Below are 17,367 nucleotides of genomic sequence, written 5' to 3'. Positions count from 1 at the left end.
TGGTACTTTAATAGTATTTTTTAATTAATTTATTATTTTTATTTTTGGCTACTTGGTATTCATTGCTACTCGGGCTTTCTCTAGTTGCGGTGAGCAGGGGCTGCTTTCTCCAGCTTGGTTATAGCCGACTTCCCATTGCGGGGGCTTCCCTTGATGCACAGCACAGGTTCTAGAGCAGGCAGACTTCAGTAGTTGTGGTGCTCGATCTTAGCTGGCCCACGGCACATAGAATTTGCCCAGACCATGTTCCCTTCATTGGCAGGCAGATTTCCAACGACTGGACCGCCAGGGAAGTCCCAATAGTATTTTTTTTTTAATTATAAGTGACACACAGATTGGACATCATTAAACACCTATCCTTATAGCTTCTTTTTTTGTTTGTTTGTTTTAAAGACTCTGCATACTGTATTTTTATTTTTTTAATTTTATTTTTTTATTTATTTATTTTACTTTACAACATTGTATTGGTTTTGCCATACATTCTTTAGACTATCTTCAATTTTCTCTCTTGCTTAGAAATGACAATAGTAATAGTAGCAGTAAAACAAAACTCATTTTGGGTGGAAATTAACATAAATGTCATTCTACAAATTTTGCAAGTCAATTAGATACAAACAAAGTGAGTTTTTATAACTATAGTTCAACCAGTAAATGGGGCTTCCCTGGTGGCTCAGATAGCCTGCAATGCAGGAGACCTGCATTTGATCCCTGGGCCAGGAAGGTACTTTGGAGGAGAAAATGGCAACCTACTCCAGTATACTTGCCTGGAGAATTCCATGAACAGAGGAGCCTGGCAGGGCTACAGTCCATGGGGTCGCAAAGAGTCATACACTACTGAGTGCCTAACACGTTCAACCAGTAAATAAGAACATTTTCAGAAACATCATTGTAAACATTAAAAAGAAAAAACAGGCTATACACACTATGAAAGTAAATAGCATAAATGTATGCCTAGAAAACAAAAGTAGTAACTCATGGTGCTCTTAAAGTCTAACAAAATGCTCTCAGTAAATTGTGTTGTAGTTCCTTTATAATAGGAAGACTCAGAGCAAGTTAAACTAGTTACATAACTAATGACATAGACAGTTGACACTGTTGTTGTTCAGTCACTAGGTAGTGTCCAACTCTTTGCAACCCCATGGACTGCAGCATGCCAGGCTTCCGTGTCCCTCACTATCTCCCAGAGTTTGCTCAGACTCAAATCCACTGAGTTGGTGATGCCATCCACAACCATCTCATCCTGTCATCCCCTTCTCCTCTTGCTCTCAGTCTTTCCCAGAATCAGGGTCTTTTTCAATGAACTGGCTCTTTGCATCAAGTGGCTAAAGTATTGGAGCTTCAGCATCAGTCTTTCCAATGAATATTGAAGATTGATTTCCTTTAGGGTTGACTGGTTTGATCTCCTTGCAGTCCAATTCCATGAAATCATGTGTAATTGACATAAAGTCTTTTTTTAATCTGTAGAATAATATCTTAATGTTCTCAAAGGAATACATTTCTTTTGTTGTCACATTCCTTTATTACAATGCTATTAACTTACTATTTGTGTCTTTTAGACCTGATTGGCCAACAGCAAAGCAACTTCTTGGTGACTCTAACTTTCTAAGAAGACTTTTAGAATATGATAAGGAAAATATTAAGCCTCAAATCCTGGCAAAACTTCAAAAATATATTAATAATCCTGATTTTGTGCCTGAAAAAGTTGAGAAAGTATCCAAAGCATGTAAATCCATGTGCATGTGGGTAAGAGCCATGGATTTGTATTCTCGAGTTATCAAAGAAGTCGAGCCAAAGAGACAGAAACTCCGTGCTGCACAGGTATATTGTCTGGGTTGTGATATTTTATAGAATCAATGACCATGATCATCAGACATTCAAGCTTCTTGTGTGGTGCCACTGAGACTCTATGCAATATAGATAGTAACCATCCTCTTGAAGATTATTTTTCATTTTCACAAAAGTGTTAGTCGCTCAGTCGTGCCTAACTCTTTGTGACCTCATGGACTCTAGCCTGCCAGGCTCCTCTGTCCATGGAATTCTCCAGGCAAGAATACTGGAGTAGGTTGCCATTCCCTTCTAAAGGGGATCTTCTCAACTGAACAGTTGAACCTGGTCTCCTGCATAGCAGGCAGATTCTTTACCATCTGAGCCCAAAATAGCTAGCAGAGATTGTTATTTCATGTTCACAATGCTGTGGGCCCAGTTTGATCCCTGATTGGGGAACCAGATCTCACATGCTGCAATTTAGAGTTTATATGCCTCAATTAAAGATCCCACATGCCACAACTATGACTCAGCATAGCCAAATAAATAAGTAAACAAAGATTCAAACATGAATAAGTGTGGCTGTGTTTCGATATAACTCAATTTATGGTCATTGAAATTCAAATTTCATACAAGTATGTGTTATGAAATATTATTCCTTTGATTTCTTTTTCCCCTGACCATTTAAAACTGTAACCACACAAAAATAGGTAGCAGGCTGGATTTGGCCTGCAAGCCATAGTTGCAGACCTCTGCTCTAGAGAACTAGTTAAGAAAGATTAGTTTTCACTATTGCATGAGTATTTCATTTGTTTGATCGTTTTTAAAATATTTACTTTTGGCTGCACCGAGTCACCATTGCTGGTTCAGGCCTTTTCTCTAGCTGTGGTGAGCAGGGTCTACTCTCCAGTTGCAGTGCACAGGCTTCTCACTGCAGTGGCTTCTCTTGTCGTGAAGCACGGCTCTCGGGCTCATGGCGTTCAGTAGTTGCAGCACGTGGGCTCAGCAGGTGCAACTCCCTAGCTCCAGAGTTACAAGGAAGCCCTGTTTTATCATTTAAAGTTAATAGTTCATTGTAGTAACTAATTCATCTCCAAATGCTTCGTACATCTGTTTTGCTGATCTTTCTGCGATTCATTGGGCTTTGTTTTGTTCTGTTTTGTCCTGCTCTTATATTTTATTCTATTTTATATTTGGTTTAATTTTGTATATCATATCAAAATCTTTTTGGGAGAAAGAGAAAGTAAATCTGATTTTTAAAAAAATAGCCCATTATAAATGGGCAAATTCAACCCTCTTTGGAGCTTATTCTTAAAATATTTACTTGATTTTATTAGGCTGAACTTGATATCACTATGGCTACTTTGAGAGAAAAGCAAGCATTACTAAGACAAGTGGAAGAACAAATACAAGCCTTACAAGATGAATATGACAAAGGTGTGAATGAGAAAGAAAGTCTGGGTGAGTAACTCATAAAATTTGTGTTGGTTAGGAAATGCCAGATGTTCCAAAGAAGACAGTGTTTTCAGGCAGTCAAATCTCAGCTTCCATCCAACATATGGGCATATTTGCATTAGATGGATGGCTTTAACCTTCAAGTATAACATGAGAAGAACTGAATATATTGTATATATTCAACTTCTATGTCTGAATGAGACAGAGCAGCACATGAATTTGATCCAGAAAATAAATACTATGGGGGCAGGAAGAAAGTTCTGTCTTCAGCCAGAAGAAAGGAGTATCAAAAAGAAGCTCTCTGTCACAGATGTGAAGAACAAACATACAGATACCAAGTGGGAACGGGGAAGGATGAATTGAAAAATTGGGATTGACACATACACACTGTTGATACTACGTATAAATTCATGTCAGGTTCTTTGGGACACCATTGACTATAGCCCACTGGACTCCTCTGTCTATGGAATTCTTCAGGCAAGAATACTGGAGGGGGTTGCCATTTCATTCTCCAGACAAGCTTCCTGACCCAAGGATCCAACCCAGGTCTTTTGCATTGCAGGCAGATTCTTTACTGAGCCACCAGGGAAGCCCCCATAAAATAGATTACTCAGGAGAACCTACTGTATAGCACAGGGAACTCAGTGCTCTGTTATGACCTAAAACGGAAGGCGATCCAAAAAGGATGGGATATATTTATATATATGGCTGATTCACTCTGTGGTACAGCAGAAACGGACACAGCTGTGTAAGACAACTATACTCCAATTTAAAATTAATTTAAAATAAAATGAAAGGAACTCCCTGCATAGGCAATTCAAAGAACTTGGATGTGGCTCTGAAATGAGAACTTGGGCTAAATTGGCCTGAGGTTTCCCAGAGATATATTGACATCATTAACCAAATAATGCTCATTCTGCTATAAGCAGAAGCAGATGAGTAAACTTCTCATACTGTAGGAAAATACTGAATGACATAACCTGATTTTCGTTCGATTTTCTAGCGAAGACGATGGCACTGACCAAAGCACGTCTGGTACGTGCTGGAAAACTGACGGCTGCGTTAGGAGACGAGCAAGTCCGATGGGAAGAAAGCATCCAGAAATTCAACGAGGAGATATCGAATGTCGTTGGGAATGTGTTCATAGCAGCAGCTTGTGTGGCCTACTACGGGGCCTTCACAGCCCAGTACAGGCAATTGGTGAGCAAACGTGCTTCCTATGAGGACTGAGAAGCAACTGATACTGGGGGAGGCAGGATGTGTGCATCATTTTTCTCGGTTTAGAGGGAGGTTCTCCATGATGGAAACTTAGGTCTACATTCCACTACCCACCACCTCCCCTATTGCTGTTGTTCAGTCACTAAGTCATGTCTGACACTTTGCTACCCCATTAACTGCAGCACACCAGGCTTCCCTGTCCCTCACCATCTCCCTGAGTTTGCTCAAACTCATGTCCATTGAGTTGGTGATGCCATCCAACCATCTCATCCTCTGTCACCCCCTTCTCCTCCTACCTTCAATCTTTCCCAGCTTCAGGGTCTTTTCCAGTGAGTCAGTTCTTCCCATCAAGTGGCCAAAGTATTGGAGTTTCAGCTTCAGCATCAGTCCTTTCATTGAATATCAGAGTTGATTTCCTTTAGAATTGACTAGGTTGATCTCCTTGCAGTCCAAGGGACTCCCCTGTACCCCTATGCTTTCCTTAACACAGTCCTCCTTTTCCTCTCCTGCCTTAGAAAGTTACTCACAGCTTTGCTTACACAACATAGCAACCTGGGAGAAGAAAAAGAGACAGGGAGTCTCCCTCCCATAGGACCAGAAGTGGCATCAAATTCAGCCAGGATGAAGTGTTCTGAATTGGTGAAGCTGCTACAGAGGCTCAGAAATGGGAAAGAGCAGGGATTATTTGGAGATATTTGCAAAACACTTTTATGAAATGCCTTTCAAAAAATGTTTTGCCCTGACTTGAGTTCTAAAACCTAGTTGGCATAAGACTCATAGAGACTCTCCAGGAGCTCAGGGGTCAACTGATTCTAATCAAGCAAAGGGGGCCAGGAGTGCTGTTGGGGGAGACAGGTCCCTGTTGTGCATGTCTGCACCACTCATTGAAGGAAGTGAATGCTAACAGCCTTCTGCCTCATCTGCTAATTCCCAGGATCACCCAAGGTCATTGTGGGAACCCCCAACTTCTCCACGTGGTCTCAGACTCTCCCCAGAGTGAAGACTACCATGACAACCCCTGTGTTTTATACTTGAGAAACCTGGGGTCCCAACAGCGCGTATGACATGCCCAAAGTCACACCTAGCTAATGGTGTAGTTCTAGCACCCGGATCTCCTAATTCTTTGTCTACTTCTTATGTCCTGGGCTCTGATTCCAGGATGCCTATGGAGCCTGGTAGGATTTGTTGTGTGGATCCTCATTTACTAAGTGTTCCTAACTCATTCACAAGTAAGCTTTTTTCCTTCCACAGCTTATAGAGTATTGGATCCAGGACTGTCAGTCTCTGGAGATCCCAATCAATCCCGACTTCAGTCTCATTAACACTCTCGGTGATCCCTATGAAATACGGCAGTGGAATACAGACGGGCTGCCCCGGGACTTGATATCAACAGAAAATGGCATTCTGGTTACTCAAGGCAGACGGTGGCCTTTGATGATTGATCCCCAAGATCAGGTGTGTAACCAGTGCTCCAGATGAAGAGCAGCCTATTAACTCTGCTTAATATCATTCTATTACAAATTCTAAAAGTAGACTTCAATGTACTTGTAAGATCTTGGACGTAAACCTACAAGGCCATCAATATGTCTTCTAGTTTACATCCCTCAATTTATGGAGAAAGTAAAAAGGGAAGAGTCCAAGTGCTCTGCACACTTGATTTTGGTTGGTTTTATTTAGAGAGCTGACCGTTGTTTTCTGTTTTCTATGGGAGCAGAAATTCATTCCTGTATAGTCCTTGTCCCTAAGAGTTCTGAGGAGTCAGAATGATGAGGAGTTCTGAGGAGTTCAGGGTATGATGAATTTGGTGCTAGTGGTAAAGTATCTTCCTGCAATGCAGGAGACCCATATTCTATCCCTGGGTCAGGAAGGGAATGGTTACTCACCCCAGTATTCTTGCCTGGAGAATTCCATGAACAGAGGAGCCTGGTGGGCTACAGTCCTTGGAGTTGCAAGGAGTCGGACACAACTGAGCAACTAACACTTTCACTTTCACCTGATGAATTTGGGGCCAGATTTCCTGGAATTTACTGAATTCTGTTATCTGACTCCTAAGTCCTTGGATCAGTTGTTCTAAATGGTTGTTGTTTCATTGTTAAATCATGTCTGACTCTTTGCAACCCAATGAACTGCAGCACGCCAGGCTTCCCCTGTCCTTCGCTATCTCCCGGAGCTTTCTCAGATTCATCTCCATTGAGTCAGTGGTGCTATCTAACCATCTCATCATGTTCTAAATGGGGTTTAGAAAATGGAGTCAATTTGAAAGCAAGGGAAACAACCTTGAACACCTTGTGTTAGCTTTATTTTCATAGATGGATCTTGAACACCTTGTGTGAACTTTTTTTTTAACCTAGATGGTAAAAAAAAAAAACCAACTTTATTTGTCCCAAGTTTGAACAACAGCAAAAAAGAATTACAAACATTAGAATTAAAAGGTGTTTTTATTTTCAAGGGGAGTGATTTTTCTTTTATCTTTTTTTTAAATCAGAGTATAATTGACTTACAAAGTTGTATTAGTTTCAAGTGGGAATCTGTTATATATTCACTCCTTTTAAGATTCTTTTACCATATAGACTATTGCAGAGTATTGAGTAGACTTCCCTGTGCTATACAATAGGTTCTTATTAGTGATCTATTTTATATATAGTAGTGTGTATATGTCAATCCCAATCTTCTGATTTATCCCTCCCCTACTTACTCTCTTGGAGAAGTAAATGGCAATCCACTCCAGTACTCTTGCCTGGAAAATCCCATGGATGGAGGAGCCTGGCAGGCTACAGTCCATGGGGTCGCAAAGAGTCAGACATGACAGGGAATTCACTTTCACTTTCACTTACTCTCTGGTAACCATGTTTGTTTTCTAAATCTGTAATTCTATTTCTGTTTTCTAAATAAGTTCACTAGTACCCTTTTATTTTATATTACACATATAAATGGTATCATATGATGTTTGTCTCTGACCTACTTCACTCAGTATGGCAATCTTTATATTTATCCATGTTGCTGCAAATAGCATTATTTTGTTCTTTTTTTTGGCTGAATAATATTCCATTGTATAGGTGTACCACATCTTTTTTTCATTCCTCTGTGATGGAAATTTAGTTTGCTTCCATGTCTTCGCGATTGTAAATAGTGCTGCCAAGAACACTGGGATTCATACATTGATATATTTTCGAATTATCGTTTTTCTCCAGATATAAGCCCAGGAGTAGGATTGCTGGATCATATGACAACTCTATTTTTAGTTTTTTAAGAAACCTCCATACTGTTCTCCCTAGTGGCTTTACCAGCTTACATTCCCACTACCAGTGGGAGGGTTCCCTTTTTATCTACACCCTCTCCAGCATTTATTGTTTGTAGATTTTTTTGATGATAGTCATTCTGAAGTGTGTGAAGTGATACCTCATTGTAGTTTTGATTTGCATTTCTCTAATAATTAGTGATATTGAGAATCTTTTCATGTGTATTTTTATCCATCTGTATGGGTGTTCATCGGAAGGACTGATACTGAAGCTGAAACTCCAATACTTTGGCCACCCCATGCAAAGAGTTGACTCATTGGAAAAGACCCTGATGCTGGGAGGGATTGGGGGCAGGAGGAGAAGGGGACGACAGAGGATGAGATGGCTGGATGGCATCACTGACTAGATGGACATGAGTTTGGGTAAACTCTGGGAGTTGGTGATGGACAGGGAGGCCTGGCGTGCTGTGATTCATGGGGTCGCAAAGAGTTGGACATGACTGAGCAACTGAACTGAACTAAAGTGAACTGATATCTTCTTTGGAGAAACACTATATCTTCCACCTATATTTTGATTGGATTGTCTGTTTTTTTCTTGATATTGAGCTGCATGAGCTGTTTATATATTTTGGAGATTAATTCATTGTTGGTTGCTTCATCTGCACATATTTTCTCCCATTCTGAGGGTTGTCTTTTCATTTTGTTTAATGAATGAAAACATTAAACAAAAATATTTCCTTTGCTCTGTAAAATCTTTCAAACTTGTTTCTAGATTGAACCTAATTTCTAAACTTTAAAAACTTTCACATTTTTACAAACTGAAGTGTCCTACTCTGTGCTTTCTCATGCAGGCAAACCGCTGGATAAGAAACAAAGAAAGCAAAAATGGTTTAAAGATCATTAAGCTCACAGATAGTAATTTCTTACGCACTCTTGAAAATGCGATCCGACTTGGTTTACCCGTCTTACTGGAAGAGGTTTGCTTTTTCACTTTTTTTTTTCCTTGTGTTAGTTTCCAACCTTCAGACCATATCTGAAATCCTGTACAGGTAATGCCTACATTATGACAAAGACACCATTCAGCTCCCTTTTCTAACTGGTCAAACCAATTGCTTTGCTCCTTAAACAATACACTCTCATATGGGGAATGATCTGTCACTGAACCAATTTTTGGAAGACACTGCTTTGGTGTTGAGTGGGATGGTCACTCTCTTCTAACACTGCTGATTCTCAGGTTTCGTGTGACTCTTGATCATTAGCAGCCCCAGAAATTCAAAGCAGCAACTTCATCAGGGCATATCTCCTTGCACCAGTGATGTGAAGCAAGTAAAACACCCCAATAAGTATAAATATTATTTTCCACTTAGACATAAAGTTAGAATTCGATTAAGTGGTGTGATACAAACTTTCATTTTTTTAGAACAGTATATATTTGTTAAGTCTTTGTGCTTTATTTCTTCAGAATCAAATCACTCCCAAGAGTGGATGTTTTTGAAACTGTTCATTGATTCAACACACATTGTTTGAGAATAATGGCAAACAATACAAAGATGGTTCTTGCCCTTAATAAGTTGACTATCTAGTTGGGGACAGAGACAATAAACAGAAAAAAGAGAAAATGAGACAGAAAGAGACAAAGAGGGACTTCGAAGAGATAAACCCAGTGCTGACATAGCTAATAAGGAGGTGGGGTGGGGAAAGCTGACTATGGTCATGGTTACTAATGGTAACATTTAAGCTGTGACCTGTATGATGAGCTCACCATGAGCACTCAGAAAGATAGGCTTTCCAGGCAAAGAGGACAGCATGCACAGCAGCCTTGGACACAAAAGAAACTGGGTGGCAATTGTAGTTTATTTACTTAATTTCCCATACTAGTTGTATAAGAGAAGAATGAGTAAATGAACACTGTGAGCTTAGTCTCAACGCAACTGTGTCTAGAAGGATCTCTGCAGCAGCAGAATGGCGAGAAGCTCAGAACAGACCAAGGACCTGGGGCAGCTTAGCTGCAACCCTGGCATGGTGCAGCTAATATTAAAAACAGCTACCACTCACTGATGGGCTTCCCCAGTGGCTCAACAATAAAGAATCCATCTGCAATGCAGGACACACAAGAGATGTGGGTTTGGTCCCCTGGAGGAGAGCATGGCAACCCATGCCTGGAGAATTCCATGGACAGAGGAGCCTGACAGGCTACAGTCTACAGGGTTGTAAAGAGTCGAACATGACTGAAGCAACTTAGCAAGCACGCATCACTCACTGAATGCTTCCTACACACCAGACTCTGGTGTTGGTGTTTTATGTATATGGACTCTTTAATCCACGCTGCACCTTACAAGGTGGTTACTACTGTTATCCCATTTTACCAGTGAGGAATCTGAGACACAGAAATGTGAAGTAAACCATCTGAGCAGCCTTGATTGTCTTGAAAATCCACAGCAAGTTACCAGGCTCCCAGTCTGAGCTCCAAAGAGCACAGGAATCCTCCATGTGTGGCTGTGACTTTGACCAAAATGGGCAAGGTTCTGTAATGTGTCCCAGGCCCCCATTTAAACCCTGAAGTTACAGGAGAGGGTGAGATCTCCAAAAATCTTTGGCAGGGAGTCTCTCTTGCTTTCTGTGAGTTGGTGTCACTCAGATTATACACCTAACTGCTTTCTATATTTGTGGGGTGGTATTTTGAAATTTTGCCTCCACCCATTCATGGGTGTGAAATAGAGTTAACCAATCTCAATCACTATCTTTTAATGAGATAGAATAGATTTTTATGTATTTTTAGTTCATCTGCACTTGTTATGACTTTTAAAGCTGGAATGTGGTTTAAGCACTACGTTCACAAAACTTGCTCTGAGTTACTTTTCAAACGGCTTTCCAACATTCCTAGTTAGACTTATAAACGTGCCACTCTAAAAAATACTTTTCTTTGGAAAACAGGCCCTATGGGTAGTTATTTCCATCAAGTTGGTTCAGTTGAACACACTAATTTCTAGAGGCTTGACACATGCACTTGATCCCTGCAGGGGATGGGAGGTTAAAAAAGTAGATTCCAGAAGATGAAAGTCACTTTAACAAGTTGTCATTGTTCTTATTTAATCACTCAGTCCTGTCTGACTCTTTTGTGACCCCTTGGACTGTAGCCCCCCAGGCTCCACTGCCCATGGGATTTCCCAGGCAAGAATACCGGAGTGGGTTGCTATTTCCTTCTCCAGGAGATCTTCCTGACCCAGGGACTGAACCTGAGTCTCCTGCATTGCTTGTGGATCCTTTACCACTGAGTCACCAGGGAAGCCCAGCTTTAATGAGTATTTTTCTTTTAACTATCAAGGTGTATATTAATACTTCAGAACACTTCAGTGACAAAAGATCCAGTCCACTAAAGAATCTGCTTGATAGCTAAATACTTCAGGCCACGAAGGTAATGTAGGTTACACACACCTTACAAGAAACACTACTTCATTCTGTTAAGCCAACATGAAAGTAGAAAAGAAAAACCAGCTCTACTTTAGTGCCAAAAGTATCACAGTGTCACACTTAGTAGAAAGAAATCTTATTTTCTCTTGTCATGCAGATTTTTAAATGTTAACAAAATTAAGGAAATACCTGAAAACATCATCAGAGGGAATGGAAACAGAGTGTTGAACAGGTAGCCAACTAATCCTCAAGCAGAGCTTCACCTGCTTCCTCCATGAGGGACATGTCATAGAATAGACTTTAAAAAGCACAAAACTGGGGACTTCCCTGGTGGTCCAGTGGCTAAGATTCTGTGCTCCCAGTGTAGGGGACCTGGGTTCCATCACTGGTTGGGGAACTAGATCCCACATGCTGCAACAAAAAAGAAGACCGTATGTGCTACAACTAAGACCCAGTGCAGCCAAATAAATAAATATTTTTTAAAAAATTAAAAATAGTATAAAAGCACAAAATTGTATTGTGGGTAGTAAGGGACTTTGATCTCATAAACTTTTGCTTTAAGAAATTGCATGCTCAGGTACCACATCGCAATTTAAAATAGATTTGTTAGCTATTGTTGTTGTTTAGTATCTAAGTCATGTCCAATTCTTTGTGACCCCAGGGACTGTAGCCCCCCAGGCTCCTCTATCCATGGGATTCCCCAGGCAAGAATACTGGAGTGGGTTGTCATTCCGTTCTCCAGGGGATCTCCCTGACCCAGGGATTGAACCCAAGTCTCCTGCATTACAGGCAGATTCTTTATCACCTGAGCCACCAGAGAAGTCCAGGTCTTGTTAGCTATAAAGTACATCAAATTTTGGCAGCTCCCAGGCCCCCATCACATACAAGCTGATATAAAGATGTTAATCATGAGGGTTGTTAGCAATGTCTACATGTCCATGTTCTTACCAACAATCAGATTTGCTTTGAGGGGGGGTACAAATTACTGTCACGTAGAGTTCAGTTCAGTTCAGTTCAGTCGCTCAGTCGTGTCCGACTCTCTGCAACCCCATGAATTGCAGCACACCAGCCTTCCCCATCCATCACCAACTCCCAGAGTTTACTCAAATTCATGCCCATCGAGTCGGTGATGCCATCTAGCCATCTCATCCTCTGTCACCCCCTTCTCCTCCTTCCCGCAATCCCTCCCAGCATCAGGGTCTTTTCCAATGAGTCAGCTCTTCGCATGAAGTGGCCAAAGTACTAGAGTTTCAGCTTCAGCATCAGTCCTTCCAATGAACACCCAGGACTGATCTCCTTTAGGATGGACTGGTTGGATCTCCTTGCAGTCCAAGGGACTCTCAAGAGTCTTCTCCAACGCCACAGTTCAAAAGCATCAATTTTTCGGTGCTCAGTAGAGATCTACAAACTTTCTGTGAAGAACCATATATTTTGGGTTTTTCAGGTCACATACTCTATTCTTGCCTGGAGAATCCCTTGGACAGAGGAGCCTGGTGGGCTTTGGTCCATAGAGTCACACAGAGTCAGAGATAACTAAAGCAACTTAGTATGCACGATCTGTCTACAAACATTCCCTGAACAAATATTCTTCTTTGTTTTGTTTACTTTGGGGTTTTTGTTTATTTGTTTTACAACCCTTTAAAAAGGTAAGAACCATCCTTAGCTCAAGAGCTATACAAAAACAGGCCCCATTGGGCCAGATTCGACCTGCAGAATGGAGTTTGCCTGCTCCTGACCTAAAAAAACTATGAAGGTGAACAGAGTTTCCTTTGTCTGGGACCTGTTCAAGGACCACCCTGTGGATTCTTCTTTCTTAGCTGCTTTCTCTTGATGAACTGTGTATAAATTTAGCCCAAATAAATATATGACATTCCCATGTTCTTATCTCTAGAGTGTCAAGGAAACAAACTCTGGAAAATGTACACTGTTAGAGGGAGTGAGAGGAGTTTAAGAAATATCCATAAGATCACTGAAAATTTGTCTGTTCAGAGTAAAGTTTGAATAAGAAATTTGAAAAAGTTGCTGCCGTGAATTTAATGCCGTTTGAAAATATATTTTTTATTATTTTAATATTTAAGCTTAGAGAAACCCTGGATCCAGCGCTGGAACCCATCCTGTTGAAACAGACTTTCATCAGTGGTGGACGACTGCTGATTCGCCTTGGAGACTCGGACACTGACTATGATAAAAACTTCAAGTTCTACATGACGACCAAACTACCAAACCCCCACTACCTGCCTGAGGTACAAGCTGCAAGCCTGGAACCCCCAGCCTGAGAGGATTTTACTGGTGTGATGGGTCTCCTCTTGCTGAAAGGAATGACTCCTCCTAATCCCTCTTCCCCTCTTCACTCCCTCCTCCCACCATCTTCTACTCGCTTCTCTTCAGAGTCCTGACTGATTCCAGTCACCCTTCTGCTCACCTTCTGATTGGGACTCAAATCCCTCCCACTGCTGGGTCCCCAATCCCCACCCTGTCTCACTTCCCTGTGCTCCTTTTCTGCTTTCCAATCATTCTAATGAATCATCTAATTCTAATCAATTCTAATCATCTAACATTCTTCAAGAACATTAGAGATACCAAGGGAACATTTCATGCAAAGATGGGCACAATAAAGAACAGAAATGGTATGGACCTAACAGAAGCAGAAGAGATTAAGAAGAGGTGGCAAGAATACACATAAGAACTATACAAAAAAGATCTTCACGACCCAGATAATTATGATGGTGTGATCACTCACCGAGAGCCAAACATCCTGGAATATGAAGTCAAGTGGGCCTAGAGGAGGTGATGGAATTCCAGTTGAGCTATTTCAAATGCTGAAAGATGATACTGTGAAAGTGCTGCACTCAATATGCCAGCAAATTTGGAAAACTCAGCAGTGGCCACAGGACTGGAAAAGGTCAGTTTCATTCCAATCCTAAAGAAAGGCAATGCCAAAGAATGGTCAAACGACCACACAATTGCACTCGTCTCACATGCTAGCAAAGTGATGCTCAAAATTCTCCAAGCCAGGCTTCAACAGTATGTGAACTGTGAAGTTCCAGATGTTCAAGCTAGATTTAGAAAAGGCAGAGGAACAAGAGATTAAATTGCCAACATCTGTTGGATCATTGAAAAAGCAAGAGAGCTCCAGACAAACATCTACTTCTGCTTTATTGACTGTGCCAAAGCCTTTGTTTGTTGTGTGGATCACAACAAACTGTGGAAAATTCTGAAAGAGATGGGAATACCAGACCACCTCACCTGCCTCCTGAGACATCTGTATGCAGGTCAAGAAGCAACAGTTAGAACTGGACATGGAACAACCGACTGGTTCCAAATAGGAAAAGAAGTACATCAAGGCTGTGTGTTGTCACCCTGCTTATTAAACTTATATGCAGAGTTTATCATGGGAAACGCTGGGCTGGAGGAAGCACAAGCTGGAATCAAGATTGCTGGGAGAAATATCAGTAACCTCAGATATGCAGATGACACCACCCTTATGGCAGAAAGGGAAGAACTAAAGAGCCTCTTGAAAGTGAAAGAGGAGAGTGAAAAAGTTGGCTTAAAGCTCAACATTCAGAAACTAAGATCATGGCATCTGGTCCCATCACTTCATGGGAAATAGATGGGGAGACAGTGGAAACAGTGTCAGACTTTATTTTTTAGGACTCCAAAATCACTGCAGATGGTGATTGCAGCCATGAAATTAAAAGACGCTTACTCCTTGGAAGGAAGGTTATGACCAACCTAGAGAGTATATTAAAAAGCAGAGACATTACTTTGCCAGCAAAGGTCCATCTAGTTAAGGCTATGGTTTTTCCAGTGGTCATGTATGGATGTGAGAGTTGGACTATAAAGAGAGCTGAAGGCCTAAGAATTGATGCTTTTGAACTGTGGTGTTGGAGAAGACTCTTGAGAGTCCCTTGGACTGCAAGGAGACCCAACCAGTCCATCCTAAAGGAAATCAGTCCTGAATATTCATCAGAAGGACTGATGCTGAAGCTGAAATACCAATACTTTGGCCACCTAATGTAAAGAACTGGCTCAAAAAAACCACTACAATATTGTTAAGTAATTAGCATCCAACTAATAAAAATAAATGAAAAACAAACAAACAAACAAAAAGAAATAGCATCTCCAAAAAAAAAGAAAAGATCCTGATGCTGGGAAAGATTGAAGGCGGGAGGAGAAGGGGATGACAGAGGATGAGATGGTTGGATGGTATCACGAGTTTGAGTAAACCCGGTAGTTGGTGGTGGATAGGGAGGCCTGGTGTGCTGCAGCCCATGGGGTCATAAAGAGTCCAACACGACTAAGCAACTCAGTCAACTGAACTGAATCATTCTTCTCTCTCCTTGGAACCAAGGCCATTTGTCCCCTCTTATTGTGGCTGAGCAATGACTCAGAGCCTAAGAGAGCCACCAGGGGTGGAGGGGATCTGTCAATGTCTAAGTGTGCTGGCACCCAGCAGACAGCCTCAAATGAGAAGATGGCCTGCTTGAGAACCCTGGTGACCGATGACATTAGAGGGTCATGATTCTAATGCCTAGAGTCTGTACTTAGAGCTCTGGGCGAGGGGCATCTTGTCCCCTTCCTCATGCTCTCAGACTATTGAGGGGAGCTGTGTGAACCCCACATCCATCCATAAGTCTCTGAACCGCAGTAAGATCCAGAGGATTCCCTCCTTTTGTGCTGCAGAGCCGGAGGCAGTTGTAACAGAAAAGAAGACAGCTGGGATTCCTCCCTCCCTCCCCACAGGGAGCTCTGAGGGGCAGCTCCATCTACCCACCTACCCATCCCCACTTCCCTTCCCCACCCCCTCATAGCCTGGGGCTGCCTCTGCTCCAGGCACAGCCGCTAGCTCTGCAGGATCTTCCCAGCCCCACAGGCCCCAACCCATTCTCTAGTGGTGTCCAAGGAGTAAGAGAAGGGAATTTTCCTCAAATTCACTCCTCTAAAACTCCCACTAAAAGTCATCTTGGAACATAACATTCCAAAGAGTATCATTTCATTTTAATGACTGAATCCTCATAGCTGCCTGTCTTCCCTAGATGTATTCAGGTTGAATTGACACCCTTCTTGCATAAAATGAGGGAAATGCTCTTAAAAGCCTAGGTCAGAGTTTTGCTTGTCAGCCTCAAGGGGTTTAAATGCCTAGCTGCTGCCAGAGCTCACTTCCCAAGGGCCGTTTTAGATTTAAGAAAGCTCAGTTGGTAAAGAATCCAACTGCAAGGCAGGAGACCCTGGTTCAATTCCCGAGTTAAGAAGATCCCCTGGAGAAGGGATAGGCTACCCACTCCAGTATTCTTGGGCTTCCCTGGTGGCTCAGATGATAAAGAATCTGCCTGCAGTGCAGGAGACCTGGGTTCAATCCCTGGGTTGGGAAGATCCCCTGGAGGAGGGCATGACAACCCACTCCAGTATTCTTGCCTGGAGAATCCCCATGGACAGAGGAGCCTGGCGGACTGCAGTCCACGAGGCAGCAAAGAGTCAGACACAACTGAGCGACTGAGCACTACTCACGTGCTGATTCACAGCCTTCAGTTTCTCACTTATTTAACTTTCAGGAGAATATCACACACCTCCCCAATCCGAGCTCTGTGACTGCAGGTAGATTATTCCACTTCTTGGATCATCGAGTCAATCAGCTAAAGTGGAGATAAAGCTTGCTTCAAGGATTTGTCTGTGAAGATTAAATAAGAATAATGTGTGTAGATAAAAAACAAGGTCCTACTGAATAGTACATGGAACTAGATTCAATATCCTGTGGCAAACCATAAAATGGGAAAGAATATAAAAAGGAATGTGAATGTTTACATACATGTATATGTATAAAACTGAATCACTTTGCTAAGGAGCAGAAACTAACACATTTTAAACCAACTATGTGTCAACAAAATTGTTTAAAATTTTGTAAGAATGTTTATAAAATAAATGACATTTAAACACTACATGTATGATTTTTGCTGTTGACTTATTCCCTGGTGGCTCAAATGGTAAAGCATCTGACTGCAATGCAGGAGATCTGGGTTCAATCCCTAGGTAAGGAAGATACCCTGGAGAAGGAAACTGCAACCCACTCCAGTATTCTTGCCTGGAGAATTTCATGGACAGAGGAGCCTGGCTGGCTACAGTCCATGGAGTCACAAAGAGTCGGACACAACTGAGCGAGTTCCCCTATCCAACTGATGTCAGAATATTATAGCAACAACTTCTCATAAAAATAGTATGATGAGACAAAGTATATAATACTCTAAAAAAAAAAAGTATATAATACTCTAGTATCAACAGTTTCT

General features: G+C 41.6%; 1 protein-coding gene across 1 annotated transcript in view; it reads left to right on the top strand.

The window, feature by feature from the left end:
* The window catches only part of DNAH6 (dynein axonemal heavy chain 6), a 282,979-nt gene that overhangs the window by 179,248 nt on the left and 86,364 nt on the right, over positions 1 to 17,367 (top strand). The window contains exons 52-57 of the mRNA XM_070479741.1: positions 1,557 to 1,818; positions 3,102 to 3,225; positions 4,223 to 4,419; positions 5,689 to 5,892; positions 8,527 to 8,652; positions 13,165 to 13,329. Coding sequence (XP_070335842.1) covers positions 1,557 to 1,818; positions 3,102 to 3,225; positions 4,223 to 4,419; positions 5,689 to 5,892; positions 8,527 to 8,652; positions 13,165 to 13,329 — 1,078 coding nt within the window. The remainder of the gene's footprint in view (positions 1 to 1,556; positions 1,819 to 3,101; positions 3,226 to 4,222; positions 4,420 to 5,688; positions 5,893 to 8,526; positions 8,653 to 13,164; positions 13,330 to 17,367) is intronic.

Source organism: Odocoileus virginianus, chromosome 2 (assembly GCF_023699985.2).
Source record: "Odocoileus virginianus isolate 20LAN1187 ecotype Illinois chromosome 2, Ovbor_1.2, whole genome shotgun sequence".
NCBI classification, from domain to species: domain Eukaryota; kingdom Metazoa; phylum Chordata; class Mammalia; order Artiodactyla; family Cervidae; genus Odocoileus; species Odocoileus virginianus.
Note: the sequence above shows the minus strand (reverse complement) of the source record. Positions and strands in the feature narration are given on the sequence as shown.